Here is a 14,736-nt window from a genome sequence, read left to right as displayed (position 1 = left end):
ATTATCTTAAAACTACAAAAATACCCCTAATTTTACTACTCTGTTTTTTTAACGTCCCAAAATATTTGAGAAAAAAATGCTTTTGCCCAGTCAAATTTTGAAAAACAAAAACTCATCTCATTCACTTTTTTCATTCTTCGGTGTCTTCAAATCTCAAGTTCGCAGCAACCATAACTTCTTCATAGCTTTTGTCTTCTTTTTATTCTAGGTTAACATTTCTTCGCTTCATCCTTAAAGATTCTTCGATGAAGGATTGATAAACCCTAGGAAAAATTAGGTATGGTTCAATTTGAAGACAAATCAAATCAGGTACAATATATCATTGCTCTTCTATTTGAAGTTCTGCTAAATGATACGCGAAATGGCTGGTGAGATTTTCTTTCCTTTTCTATTTTCCCAGAAAATCTTTCCGATTGAGAAAATTGGATTTTCCTGATTTTATTTTTACTCTGGAATTTGAAAATAGAAGGAAAAATGAAGAAAATTAGGAAGGAAGAAGAGGAAATATGTACGTGGTGGTTTTGGGCGACATTGGTGGCAGCCCTCGAATGCAATATCACGCTCTTTCACTCACCAAACAAGTTTTTCCTTTTTCTTTTTATGATTGCATATCATAATTTTTTATAATTATCACGTACGCGTAGGTGGTGATATAAGAAATAGACCAATGTTGCATCAGATGAAATTTTGTTTAACTATATTGTTCTTGTTCTCGATGAATGTATAACAGATTTCTTAATGTTTTAAATTTGACAGTATCTGTGTTTTATCTATAATCCTATTTTTTAGAGAGTTTGAACGAAGAGCTGCTATGATTGGAGGAGGAAATTTTATAGAGCCTGTCCAGAACTGCAGTAACAGACTTTCTCGATAACAAGTTGTCTGGTAAAATTATCGACCATTACCCTTTATTTGTTAACCCCCAGGTCCTCAGTAGAATCGTAGATTAATTTGGGGAATTGTGAAATAGAAATTCTTTCATAGCACAAAAATCATTAGTAATGTGTCAGAAACAGGAATTTTTTTTTTTAAGGTCCATACAACATTTCTTGACTTTTCCTCTTACTCTTTTAGCTAATTGTTGTCTATTCTTGTATTAACGTATGAGGTGGTGAGTGGATTTGGATGGAAAGTGTATAAGAAAGGATTCTTGTTATCCAACATAGTAATCAGAGGGGAGAAGCTATGAGAGCTATTTTAAGTTGATAATAAGTGAAAGAATATTAGTAGTTCTTCTGCTTGTTCTTAATTATTTGTTGGTTGCAGAGGGAGAAACAACTGATGTGGATTGTGAGTTCAGTTTTCAAGCTATATCCTATATATTAGATCCTTTTCTTGACATCTGAGTGTCATCTTTTGTGTAATGTTCTTCTATTAAATGATTATAGTTCTTAAAATTAAGCTATAATAAGGTCAAAACTAGGATCACCTGGCCTGTTTTGGTTGGTAGAACTAGAAAGCATAGAGAACTTAAAGTTTTAGCAAGAGTTTGTCAGTATTAATCATTTCTTCTGCACATCTTCAGAGTAATCAAAAGTTGGATAATTCTATATATAAGATTTCAGTGGTTAAATTATATTCTTAATATTTGTCTCTTTAATTTCTAAAGCAGTGGCCACCCTAAAGTACCTGGAAGAACACCCCTCCGAATAGGGTTGGTTCTGATCCTTGTGATGATTATCAATTTCCAAGTTCCTATGACGCACAACACGGACATATGGAGACAAGGCTTTATCTGGACTATGTACTTGCAGCAGGCCACTAGTATTAATCCCATTAGTTATATTTGTCCAAGCAAAAGCCTTAACCTGAGAGAGAAATCATTTTTTATGATTTTCCCTCTTTCTTTAATTCCTAATTTTTTTTGGTAGATTAATTACTAATTTTTCTCCTTTTAGGGACCTATCTTATAACAAGGACTTGACAGGACCACTTCCACAATCCATTGGATAGTTGAAGAAGCTGTCAACCTTGTAAGGCAGTATTGAGTGTTAAACTAGTAACACAAATCTAAATTAGTTTTGATAAAAAAAATCCTTACACAACAGATGCTTTCTTATTTATATTCAGAATTCTTCTAGTTGTAGCTTCAATAGTCCAATTCTAGACAAAATAGGATATCTACAAGAGCTCCTCTTCCTATAAGGATTTTTAAGTCCGTTATCTAGTGCAAATATTTGAATTGGTTTTTTAGTTGCTCTAACTGAAAACTTACTGAATAATGGTTTCATGTTTATTCGTATTTTCTAGGGAAGTATTCTGCTATATAACTAATGTGTCTTTAGTTTTTGTAATTTAATTATATATCTTATATCCTAGTCTAAATCATTTACTTTGAATTGCAGATCTTTAAATTCAAATAGCTTTAGTGGAAAAATTTCGCATTCTATTGGTAATCTATCAAAACTTTGTCGATTAGATTTAGCTGATAAACAGCTCAAGGGCTTATTCCAGTATCTAGTGGCAGCATCTCTGGTAAGTTACACCATGTGAAGCATTTGTATGTCAACTCTCTTTTGGAATAGTTCTCAAGATTCTAACAAATTTCTATTATATACACTATTCTTCTTTAATTTGATTTATTGCTTTATTATTAATTCAGGTCGTTGCAGTCTTATCAATCATTTATGTAGTATACATGATAATTTTCCTAAAGGAAAGTGTAGCAAGTATGCACTAATGATGTTTTATTATATGATAATGTTAACTGATTTAGCACGTAAGAAGAATATTTGGTTTCTCTCATTTGTTTTTTTTTCATGCCAAATTGCTTTCTCATTTCTTCTCTGACAAATCTGCAAATCTTTAAACCTCAGATAGAGAAAACAAGACTAGAATATATAAAATATGATGATTTAATATTAAGAATATTTCAAAGAGTTGTAAAGCAAACTTTGCAAACGATCTAGTCAATTGCCAGTGCAAAAAGAGGTTGAATTATAAACTTTGTAGAAATATGTAACCAAATATATACCACATACACAAACTTTGAAATTATTTACACATTTTCCTTTTATGGCACTACACATACATTTATTATAGAACTCTCCATCTGAATACAGGGTGAGGAGGTGGATTATAGAGGTATCCTGCACCGGGATGGTTCTGTTCTCATGTTAGTCTCCTTGGATCAGTTAAAGGTAACATTTGGACAGCTCTTCCCTTGTTCTCTTTTCTACTAATGGAGTGTCAATTTCAGTAGTATGAATTGTTGTAAACTTTCTCTCAAGGTTATCTAAAACAGCTTGTGTCTAAAGCTTATAATGCTTTTACTTGGGTATAAATGAATTATTTCCTATAAGCTCTAGCTAATATATATATAATTATAAATAACATTGACCTTTGTTTTTTCTTACTGCATCTACAACATCTAGCAAATCTAAATAATTATAAAAAAATCCATAAATGAAAAAATAATAATAAAAATTCTGAAACAATGAAGACCATCTATGGCTTATCATTTGTCTATTAGTATTATTTCTTTATATATTTTTATAAAGTATTCTTTTCTTAATATTTTTGTTAGATGGAAGCCCAGCGCCTCTTTGAAGATATGTGATTTTGGGTACTCCAAGGAAAGGGTATCTTTATCTAACTATTTCTTCATGGTGTGAGTTCCTTGCTTATCTATTTTAATGGGATATGTTAGGTTAAGTGATGTTTACCTTCAATAACTTTATGCTTCTGAGTGCTTTTTTAGTTTTCTTATGTGAGTTGCTTTTGTTCTTCATGACTGTTTACGGTAAATTTTGATAATCTAAATTTTTTAATGCGCTTGTTTGATCTTCTGCAGAGCACTGACATAGTGGCATTCCCTTACTCTATTTATGTTCTCATTATAGGTGCAATGGTGCATGAAAATAACTATAAAATGTTTCCCATTTTCTTGAGAAATCCAATAGCTTGGCCTTTGCACCTTTTGATGTTGTTAAGCTAATTCTACTTGTATCTGTGTCTTTTGTTTCAGAGTACACTGGAATTAAAATTCACCATGACTTACTTGTATTTTGTTGTCATCCTTCTAATTCATTGATTCAATTTTCTTCTGGATTGTAAGCACTTAAATATTTAATTTTTCAATCTAATGAGGGACTTCACAAATTTAGATCATCATTAGATCCTAGTTTTGTTGTGCCTTGGAAATTTGATTGATGTTGTTATTTGCAGTCTTCAGTGCTTCATTCTTAACCAAAGTCAACTGTGGGAACTCCTGCATATATTGCTCTAGAAGTATTGCTTAGACAAAAGTATGATGGCAAGGTAGATTATTTTGGTTTCATGGTATTGTTGAAAGAAGAAAAAATTGTTAACTACATATGGTAGATACTATGATGACAAGAGTATGTCTTTTGGAACCGAAAACATTTGAACTTGTGATCTGCTCTCTTCATCTCTGGATTCCCCAAGCACTTTGGAAGATGGGTCATGCTATAGTCAATTGATGTTAGGCATTAGTGGTCTATGTACTGAAAGATTATAATGTTTCTAGGCTTCAACCAGTGGCAGTTTACGTATAACTTTTAACAATTTTTGCTTCCCTTTACAAGATTTTGGCCCTAACGACATATGTATTTTTTGCTTCAACAATACCTGTCATTTCATTTGGTGAACAATTAGAGAGAAATACAGGTACTGAATATTCTAGCTTCAATATATTCTTCTTTTTCCTGAGAAAAAGTATTAAAAGATAAAGTCCTCCCAATGTTGCACTCGTTATTCGTCTTCACAATTGCAACCCTTTTTCTTTTTTGGATTATATATATTTTTTTTAAAGAACTTAGGAAATAGGACAATATTATTACCGTACTATAAGAGCTTTATAACATATGCCTATTGTTTGCACTTGTAGATGGTGCTCTAACAGCTGTTCAAACCTTGGTATCCACTTCTACATGTGGCATTATACACTCAATCATTGACAGTCAATCTTTGCTGATTTTGGGAGTAGCAGAGCCTTCTGTGATTATGTACACATTTATGTTCAATTTTGCAAAAGAAAGACCAGAGTTAGGGCCGAAATCTATTTCTGGCATGGACTAGATGGTGAATAAGTTTTTCTTTTGATTTTTTCTCCATGTTTTCATTTGGAGACCCTGATTTTTTTGTTCTAGTACCGTCCATCATAATGTGACTTAACATTGTCCTGTTTTCATTTATAATTGTCTTGTATAAATTCTTCAATATTATCTATAAAAAATTTTACATATCCAAAATTGGATATAGGGTTTGGAGTTTAGTTCACGTTTTATCGTGTTTACTATTTTGACGAGCTATGTTTAATATTATTTTCTTTATTGATGTAATTTTATTAAATTTGAAATATTTTTTATTAAAATAATTCATATATATAGCCACATTCATGATGAATGTCGCTAAAAAATTTTTGTGGCTAAAATTTTTTCAGACATAAATAGCCACATTTTTCTTATTGTGGCAAATTATACAGTTTAACCACATTTATAAAGTCGCTAAATTAACAATAAATGTGGCTAAAAAAAGGCTATCACGCTTTGTCAAAATGTGGCAAAGTGAATAAAACAATGTGATTAAATTATTGCAACACCACTATTAGCCGTATTTAATTAAAATGTGATAAAATTAATTAGCCACATTTTTATCAATGTTTGCCATATTTTTAAATGTGGCTAAATAACATTTTTGTTGTAGTGATCCTACCCCAAATTTGTAAATATAAATGATTTCATTACGAATCTCCTTTAAAATATGATCAAGTTTGTAAAATCAAATTCATCTATAATCACATTTATAAACTCTAACCCACATACACATTAAATGATGAACGATGATGACAGACGAAGCATCGCGTGCTGCTGCTATTGCCATTGATTCTCTCTCTCCCTCTTTAATTTGGAGAGGTGATGTTTCTCAAGGGTATGAGAAGAAGAGAGAATGGTTTTAGAGTGAATAAATGAGGCGTAACAAGTGGAATATTTTAGTGCAGCATGAAAAATTTGTTATTATTTCACGTTTCCATATCTTCCTTTTCTTACCTGCAACCTCTGCTCTTATTTTCTATGAACTGTGTACGGTGTACCCATGCACTGCTAATTTGTAGTCACTGACATTCTTTATTGACCCAATCTCTTATTTCCATTAACCATGTTATATGTTTAATTTCTACTGGTTAAAAAAAAAAGGATATGTTAAAATTTGTATTATTCAAATAATTATAAAGGGAAAAGGTGTTTCATTTTAAATGACACACCTCATATCCTTTCACTCTTACAAAGAGATGATCTCTCCCATGATTTATCTCTTTCTCTCACTTAAAATGATACAACTTTATATCCTTCAAAATGATACACATTTTCCCCAATTATAAATTTTAAAAACGAATCTTCAACGTAGCTTCTCTCCTTTTATATTAAAGAAAAATACTATCACAATATGAATATCTCTGTTAACCCACAAGCCCAGCCCAATACTTCTGTGCTAAATTTTGGGCTCCGTTTCGATGGCATATTGGAAGGTAGGCCTAATCTTTTATGTTTGAAGTGTTTGGTTCCTTTTCATGTTTGACTGTGTTACTCTGGATATCTCGGATTCTCCGACGGCGATACCTGCAAATCAAGTAATTATTCTTGTTTGGGATGGTTTCTTTTTAGGGAAATGTATGTATCATGTAACATGATTTAAACTTGTTTTCCTACTCAAACAAAAACTTATGGGGCCCACCATTTCTTCTTTTCTCTTTCCTAAACTCACTTTCTCTTTCTTCCTTTATGTTTGTGTTGGAACAAACATTATTTTTCATGTAACATTATACTAATATAACCCTTCTTTTTAACATAGCTGGTGCCAGCGATTAGAATAATTTGAATTTTGAGCCTTTGAAAAATGAGTTAAATGTTATCTAGTTATTAATTTAAAATGAATATAAGGAATATGTTGGTGTGAAAACATCACTACTACAATCCAATAAAGCAACGTTTGCTTGTTTTCTTTCCGTTTCGACCGCAGTATCTCAGGTATTGGAGAAATTCTAATATCAGATTTTTATTATGAGCAATTTTATAACCGTTTATATTTAATTTTATATTCTAATCTAATATCATATTATAAGAACTTAGGTTACATGTTTTGGTTGATGGAAGATTTTCCCCCTCTTTTATAATTAATTTACTATTTTTTTGGTTAAAAATTAATTTACTATTTTACTCCTGAAATTATATACTAATTTGTTTCTTATTTTAAATTATATATTAATCTATATCTATTTAAACAATATTTAATTGACACTTTCTCAAGTAAATGAACAGGTAAGTTAAATGGTGTCGGTCAAATATTAATCAAACAAGACATATTAATATATAATTTGAGTAGATAAACAAAGTGATATATAATTTAAGATTTATTGCAGTCATTCACGCCCAAATATATAATTTAGTCATTAATATACAATTACACTTTTAATAATTAATTACAAATTGACCAATTCGTAATTAATATATAATCTGAGTAGATAAACAAATTGACATATTAAAAAAGTATTTAGAAATTATTTATCAATGTGATATAGTTTGATTTCCTCTAATTACTTTTGACTAAATAGACCCTACAGATGTGACATGTGTCATCATGATATGGAGAAGAATTTCAGTGATTTTGAACCATTATTTATTCAGTGATCCAGACCAATCAAAATCATACAATTAATGAGGAAAGAGAAGAGAGAAAAGAAATAAAAAATAACTTTTTGTCTAAGTGTCACCTCTTGAATAGAAGGACCTCATGGGGTCTGGAGCACCAAATTTTTTTTCCATGATATGATTAACACATGTCATGTTTATGGAACTACACAATAAAAACGATAAAAAATAATTAACTTATATCAACTAGTAAATAATTTAAAGGAAAACTTCATAAACCCCCTTGAATTTTGCTTCTAAATCATTTACCAGCCTAAAGTACTTTTTTTTACCACCTACCCCCTTGTGCTTTGATTCATAATCAATTACCTCCTTCTACTTGTTTTCCATCCAAATTTAACTAACGATGTTAATGTTTATTATGCCTTTTTTTTCTTTTAAACACGTTATTCTTTTTTTCCTTCCAATTCTCTTCTCAATCAAGGGTTCAGACTTAAGCCCCTCTTCTCTTCTTTTTGGTATGCTAGAACCAACACACCTCAATCTTCTTGCACTCTTAATCTTTTATAAGTTCTTCCCCAATGTTTATATATATATATATATATATATATATATATATATATATATATATATATATATATATATATATATATATATATGGGGTAGGATCATCTTACACCTTTGTAAGAATAATAAGTCTTACATCAAATCTTAACCTTTGATTTTCTGCATCTAACAGTTAAGATTTATTAGGTCTCACTCATTAATTAAATTTTAATTCCCAATAAATCTCAACCATTGGATGCACGTAAATCAATGGTTAAGATTTGGTGTAAGATTTATTATTCTTACACCGATCTAAGTTGATCATATCCCTATATATATATATATATATATATATATATATATATATATATATATATATATATATATATATGGAGAAGAGAGATATTTCTACTACCAAAATTTTCTACTACCAACTCACTACCTATCTAATCACTATTGGATCAACATTTTCTCTTTTTTCAAAAACTTTTTAGCATTCTCTCTCTTTGATTCAATGGTGATTAGATAGGTAGTAAGTTAGTAGTAGAAAATTTTGGTAGTAAGAATATCATTCCTCATATTTTGGATACATTGTTTTTCCCAACACTGATACATTGTTTTGTTTCTATTTTAGTGAGTATTCATTTTATTTCTCAGCTTTCATGTTTTTTCCCTTATATTGCTTCTTCTCCATTAGACTAGCGCACGTAGCCTTTCCTCTCCTCTGTTTTTTTTTTTTCTAGTGTGTTTTGGAACTAGAACAAATGAAATATAGAGGTTGCAGCACAATGGTTGCTGACTGAATATTTCAATGTCATGGATAAATATTTAAGGTTATGTTAGAAAAAAAAAAGATATCTGAGTTATCTGAGATATTTGAGTTATGTGAAAACTTTTTTTTGACTTTGTGAATTCTTGCCGCTAAAAGCAATGGATGATGAAGGTAATGCAAATTTAGTGAATTCATTTTTTATTGATAATTATGATGATGAACACAAGATTTTTTTACAAACGAGGGGTCTCTCTTGATTTGATTCTTTTAAAAGACTTAATCCATAACAGCAGTGGCGGAGCCGGGCTCTAATTTGAGGCCTGACCAAAAAATTATATGTGTATTTTCTTTTAATTTTAGTTAGTTCATATCATAGTATTTTTAAATTATATTATATACAGAACATCTGAGCAAGCAGCACTAAAAAGAGTTATAAATTTATTAAATATTTTTTAATTTTACTAAAAATAATTTAATTTTACTAAAAATAATTTAATTTTTTATACAAATGGAAATTAGACACATAGTGCATGATAACCTTCCCGGAATCAATTTTTTTTTAATTTCTGTTCCCAGGAACAAAAATGGATAGAAAACTCGTTTGGCAAAATCGGTTTATTTTTTTGTTCCCGGATGAACCGGTTTAATTTTTGTGCAGAGGAACAGAAAAAAGAATCAAAAAAATTCTGTTTTTTTCTTCCCGGGCACAAAATGAGAAATATTTATCTCTCTCAATTACTCTCCACCACTACCATCATCACCACCGCCACCACCATCCCAACATGACCACCACCACCATCGTTGTACTACCACCACCACCACCACCACCACTACTATTGCCATTATCGTCGCCGCCACCACTACACCGCCGCCATCGCCGCCACCATGTCATCTATCACCATTGTCGCAAACACTGCTGTCACCACCACCGCCACCACCATTACCACCATTGCTGCCGCCGCCACCACTACCATTATCATGCCACCGCCACTACCACCACCACCACTGCCTCCACCATGTCATCATCATCACCATTGTCGCAGCCACTGCCGTCACCACCACCACCACTACCGCCGCCGCCACCTCTGTGCCACCATTACCACCACTACACCACTGCCACCACCACCATGTCGTCACTATCACCACCACTACTGCCACTACCACTATCGCCACCATTATCACCACCACCGTTGCGGCCACTGCTGTCATCACCACCACCTATACGTCACCGCCACCATCACCATCATAACCACCACCACCACCACTACCATCACCATCACTACCATTATCACTACCATCACCACCACCATTGCCACATCTATTATCGTCACCAGCACCACACCACTACCACCACCATGCCACCATTACCGCCCCGCCGCCGCTGCCATCACCATTATTGCCACCGCTGCCACCACCATGCCATCACTTCTCCACCACCACCATGACGCCACTACTACTGCCACCACCACTATGACGCCACTACTACTGCCACCACCACCACAACGCCACTACTATAACCACCACTATCGCCGCCGCCGCCTCCACCACCACCATCGTCGCAGCTATTACCGTCACCACCATCACGCCACCATTACCACCGTCGCCATCGCCGCTACCATGCCATCACCACTATTGTCACCGCCGCCACCACCATTACCACCACCATGCCATCACCTCCACCACCACCACCATCACGCCACTGACCACGCCACTGCTACTGCCACTACCACCACAACGCCACTACTACAGTCACCATTACTGTCACCGCCACCACACTATATGAAAATGAAAGTGATAATCCGAAAAAAAATTATGCTTAATAGGAATGATTTTTTATTCTATTATTTGTTGTGTTATCAAACGCAATTCTCATTCTCAGATAAAAATAAAACATGTTATCAAACACATTTTTTTCTCAGAAATTGTTCCAACGCACATAAATAAAAAAGAATTTTTTTTTCAGAAACAGTACCGTGGAACAGAATGATTACCATGCACACCCATAACCTAATACAACTTACCCAAATCTTTTATCAAAAATATTTTAAATTTTACATAGTGCCAAATTATAAATTGTAGCTCGGACTAAATTATAATTTTAATGCGGGTTAAATTATAATTAATTATATAATTATATATAATAAGTATAATTTATTAAAATTTAGCTCGGATCGAGGTCATACCCACACTACATGTGGCTCCGCCACTGCAGAGCAGCTGTTATAACTCGCGCTAGTTTGGAGTATACTGTCAAACCAAAATCATCCAGTCACCCATCATTCTGTGTCTTTAAGACACAAAAGGAAGAAGACGAAAAGTTAAAAAACAGAAACGTTTCTTAAGGAACTGTTAAGTAAGTCACGAATTTTACTTTATTGATTAACCACCACATAGGGTGGATACATAAATAAGCAAACGAAACCAATATAAATAACAATTCAATTAAGGACATTTGTGTTTTCCCCCGCGGGTGGTCATATTGGCATAGCATGGGCACTCTTCGTAATGACCGTAAGTACCCGAAGGCACACAATTGCACCGTTCACAGCATGTCCCACATGCTCTTTTACATAGATTCGGCCTTGATGATAACTGGCACCTCCCATCGCAAGCACCATCACAATCTACATTATCTTAAAATAATACACTCAATTAAATATTTATAATTAAAAATCTAAAACAAACACAATTGATTGTTCAAGAAAAGATTGTTGCTAAGACATATAGGATTTTGTACCAATCTTTGGTGAGAGAGGGCTGGGACTTGGACTTGCGTTCTCCACCATGTTGCTGATCACCTAAAAACACATCAAAAGTTTATTTTGAAGGTTGATTAGGGGAAAAAAATTTTGAGGCACACAATAAAAAAAGAAGAAGCATATAATAAGAATAAATGAACGAAAAATTGATAGGTTTTACCCTTGTATCTGACTCAACAAGGTGCAGAATGACTAGAGAAATGACGATTGGAGCGAACAGAGTCTTGGAGATGGCCATGGCTTGAAGGTAAGGGTTTTGTTTCTTTCCCCGGGTACGAATGCTTTAGGACTTAGTAACTGCAAAGTGACGAATGTTGTTGAATTTAAAGGCTATGTCCACGCGGAAGTATTAAATATAATTAAAGAGTTTTCTTTTTTCATTTCATTAAAGTTAGATTAACTTTTGTTTTTTTGCATTTTACGTATATGATGCAAAATGAGGATGCCACCTGTCCACAAAACCACACTTACCTATTTACATTAAAGACTGATTATTATCTCTTTGGATTTAAGTCAAAGTAAATAATGTTTTTAGTTGATGCTTTGATACATTAAAAGAATGATTATTATCTCTTTGGATTTAAGTCTAAGTGAATATTGTTTTTAGTTGATGCTTTGATACATTAAAAGAATGATTATTATTATCTCTTTGGATTATTACCTATTTACATCTTGCACCACATGCGAAAAGTTTAAAGAAAAAGTTAAAAGATTGAATGATGATTTGGAGAAATTTACATCTGCCGGGAAAAACTTTGATGTTATACTTGATAGTCAAAAACTTTGATGTTATACATTAAAATTCACATGTTATTTATGGTTTTAGGTTATAAAAAGTCTAAGGCACATCATTCTCATGCTAAAAAAACTTCACATGTGCATTTGTTAAATGCAACTATTATGAAAAAAAAAGGACATAATGCATATCATTGCAAGTATATAAGAAATGTGAAAGGCTACAAACAAATTTGGTTGATACATATATGTCTAAAAATCCATTTGTTAAATGTGCTTTACTTGGACTTAATGTTTTAAGTCTAAGTAAAAAATGGGAAAAATTAGCTGTTGTTGATTTCAAATTGATTCAATAGTAACCAATCAGGTAATAAGAGTAATAAAGTTAAAATGATAGTAAATATAACCTTTCCTTTATTTTAAAATTAATTAAAAATATAAAATCTCAAAAAAGAGAGAAAAGATAAAATCAGTTGAGATTGTGATATAATGATATTGAAGAATAGTTAGTAGAGTAACATAAAAGAAAGTAGGCACAATATCTTTATTTGTTAAATAATATTATTAATATATAGAAAGCATTAAAATTAAATAGTACTTAAAACAGTATTTTAAAGGAACTGGTTAATTGAATATTATTGTATTAATAAATTAGAGTATTAATAGTTAAACGATCTTCATGTATATAAAAATTAAGTGCAACTAACTAGTTAATAGAATGTATTAAATAGTTATTAAATAATACTGTAAAGGCACTAGCTAATTGCAAATTATTAAATAATTGTAACCTATTTAAAGGCACTGCCTCGAAACAAATAAGGATAAAGTAGTACTTCAATACACATAGTCGCATCCAGCTTGTAACAACGAAATCCGCCAGGAGAGAACCAGCCAAAAGCAAATTCTCTTTAACATATTTTTTCAAATAAAACGTAAACCTTGAGCGAATTTTCAGCTTAAAAAAAGAAACTTTTGTTCAAATTTTCAGCTTAAAAACACTATTTTATTGAATCACCACCACTCAAAGATAGCCACCGTCCACCTTGGCAAAAAAGCATACGATTCCTCCCAATCACCGTACATAATTGCCATCGCTTTCTGCTTCGCATACTATGCCTTTCTGTAGGAAATTTGAAAGCCATATTTAGCAGTTATCCTTTCTTGCACCAAAGAGATTGACACAGATGGTTCTGACTTTATCATCCCTGCATTGAAGATGTCAGTGCCTCGATAACATCGAACGAATTTAATTGCACGGCAATACGTAAACATTGACATGTCAATACGATAAATAAATACGTACCTATGACGAGATCTGCAATAACATCCGCATCAAGCTGTCTATGACCCTGAGAAATGTGCTTATTCACACATTCGTGTTTTCCACCTCATCTCGTAATCTTCCAATTTTCACGAAACACCGGTTTGATTGCCCTTACGCGCCACGGACAACCTGGATCATACGCACAACATTTCATGGACAACTTTGCAGGCGTGCTCTCAATTACAATGGCTTCTTGATGCTCCCTAATGAGGTTGTGCTTAAGTGCCATTTGGACATCTTTTTTTGTCGCAAATTCTTGATTGACAAATAACATGTCACCCAGTTGCCACAGACCTTGTATTGAAGCCGATCCAGAGACCGAACCATCAGTACATGATTCTTGTTCGCCCTAATAACTCCAATCAATGTAGGAATAATGCGGAATTCCTTCCCAAAAAGGAAGAACATCTGTGTCACCTGCAATTGCGAATTATAATTTTCTTATACAAACTTACTAATTCAGGTATTAAATCAGTTATCTATTCAGCTATATACAAATGGGATCAATTACCTTCATGGTGAATACCGAACGAGGCAGACGCAACGTCATTCAACTGCGGCATTTGCGCGACGACTGGTTGATGGAATATTGGGATTTGAGACACACCCATCTCACAGGATTCATCTCCTTCTGAAGCACTAGCATCCTCCGCCAGAAGACGTTCTTCCATTGCCATATTTTCATCGTCGTCATCGTCATCTTCGTCGTGCATTTCCCAAGTCGGATCATTTTTATCTCCCTCAGAAAAGTTACCAACTGGAGACGCATGAGCGGCAGGAGAAGCTGGAAGACAGGGAGAATTTAAATAAACTGACCTCACCGGTAAGGGAGCATTCTCGATTGCTGCGATGTCGACATACAACTCTAGAAAATCTGTCCTTGACTAGTTGCAAAATTCTTCCATTGTCATCTCCAAGTCTTCATCGTCAAGCACTTTCAAACTAATGTATTTATCACCTTGCCACACCCTTGTCGTGATTCAGTGATAC

General features: G+C 33.1%; 1 protein-coding gene across 1 annotated transcript; it reads right to left on the bottom strand.

Moving 5' to 3' along the window:
• Positions 1-11,370: 11,370 nt before the first annotated feature.
• On the bottom strand, positions 11,371-11,925 carry LOC133300329 (gibberellin-regulated protein 1-like). Its single transcript, XM_061499851.1, has 3 exons — positions 11,848-11,925; positions 11,666-11,726; positions 11,371-11,561 (listed from the first exon to the last, which is right to left on the bottom strand). Exons 1-3 carry the CDS (start codon positions 11,923-11,925, stop codon positions 11,371-11,373), a joined length of 330 nt encoding a protein of 109 aa, XP_061355835.1.
• Between the last annotated feature and the right edge of the window lie 2,811 nt (positions 11,926-14,736).

This window comes from Gastrolobium bilobum, unplaced genomic scaffold (genome assembly GCF_033153095.1).
Source record: "Gastrolobium bilobum isolate Gb01-03AN ecotype WA unplaced genomic scaffold, APGP_CSIRO_Gbil_v1 utg54108, whole genome shotgun sequence".
NCBI lineage: Eukaryota > Viridiplantae > Streptophyta > Magnoliopsida > Fabales > Fabaceae > Gastrolobium > Gastrolobium bilobum.
This window is presented reverse-complemented; position numbering and strand designations above follow the sequence as displayed.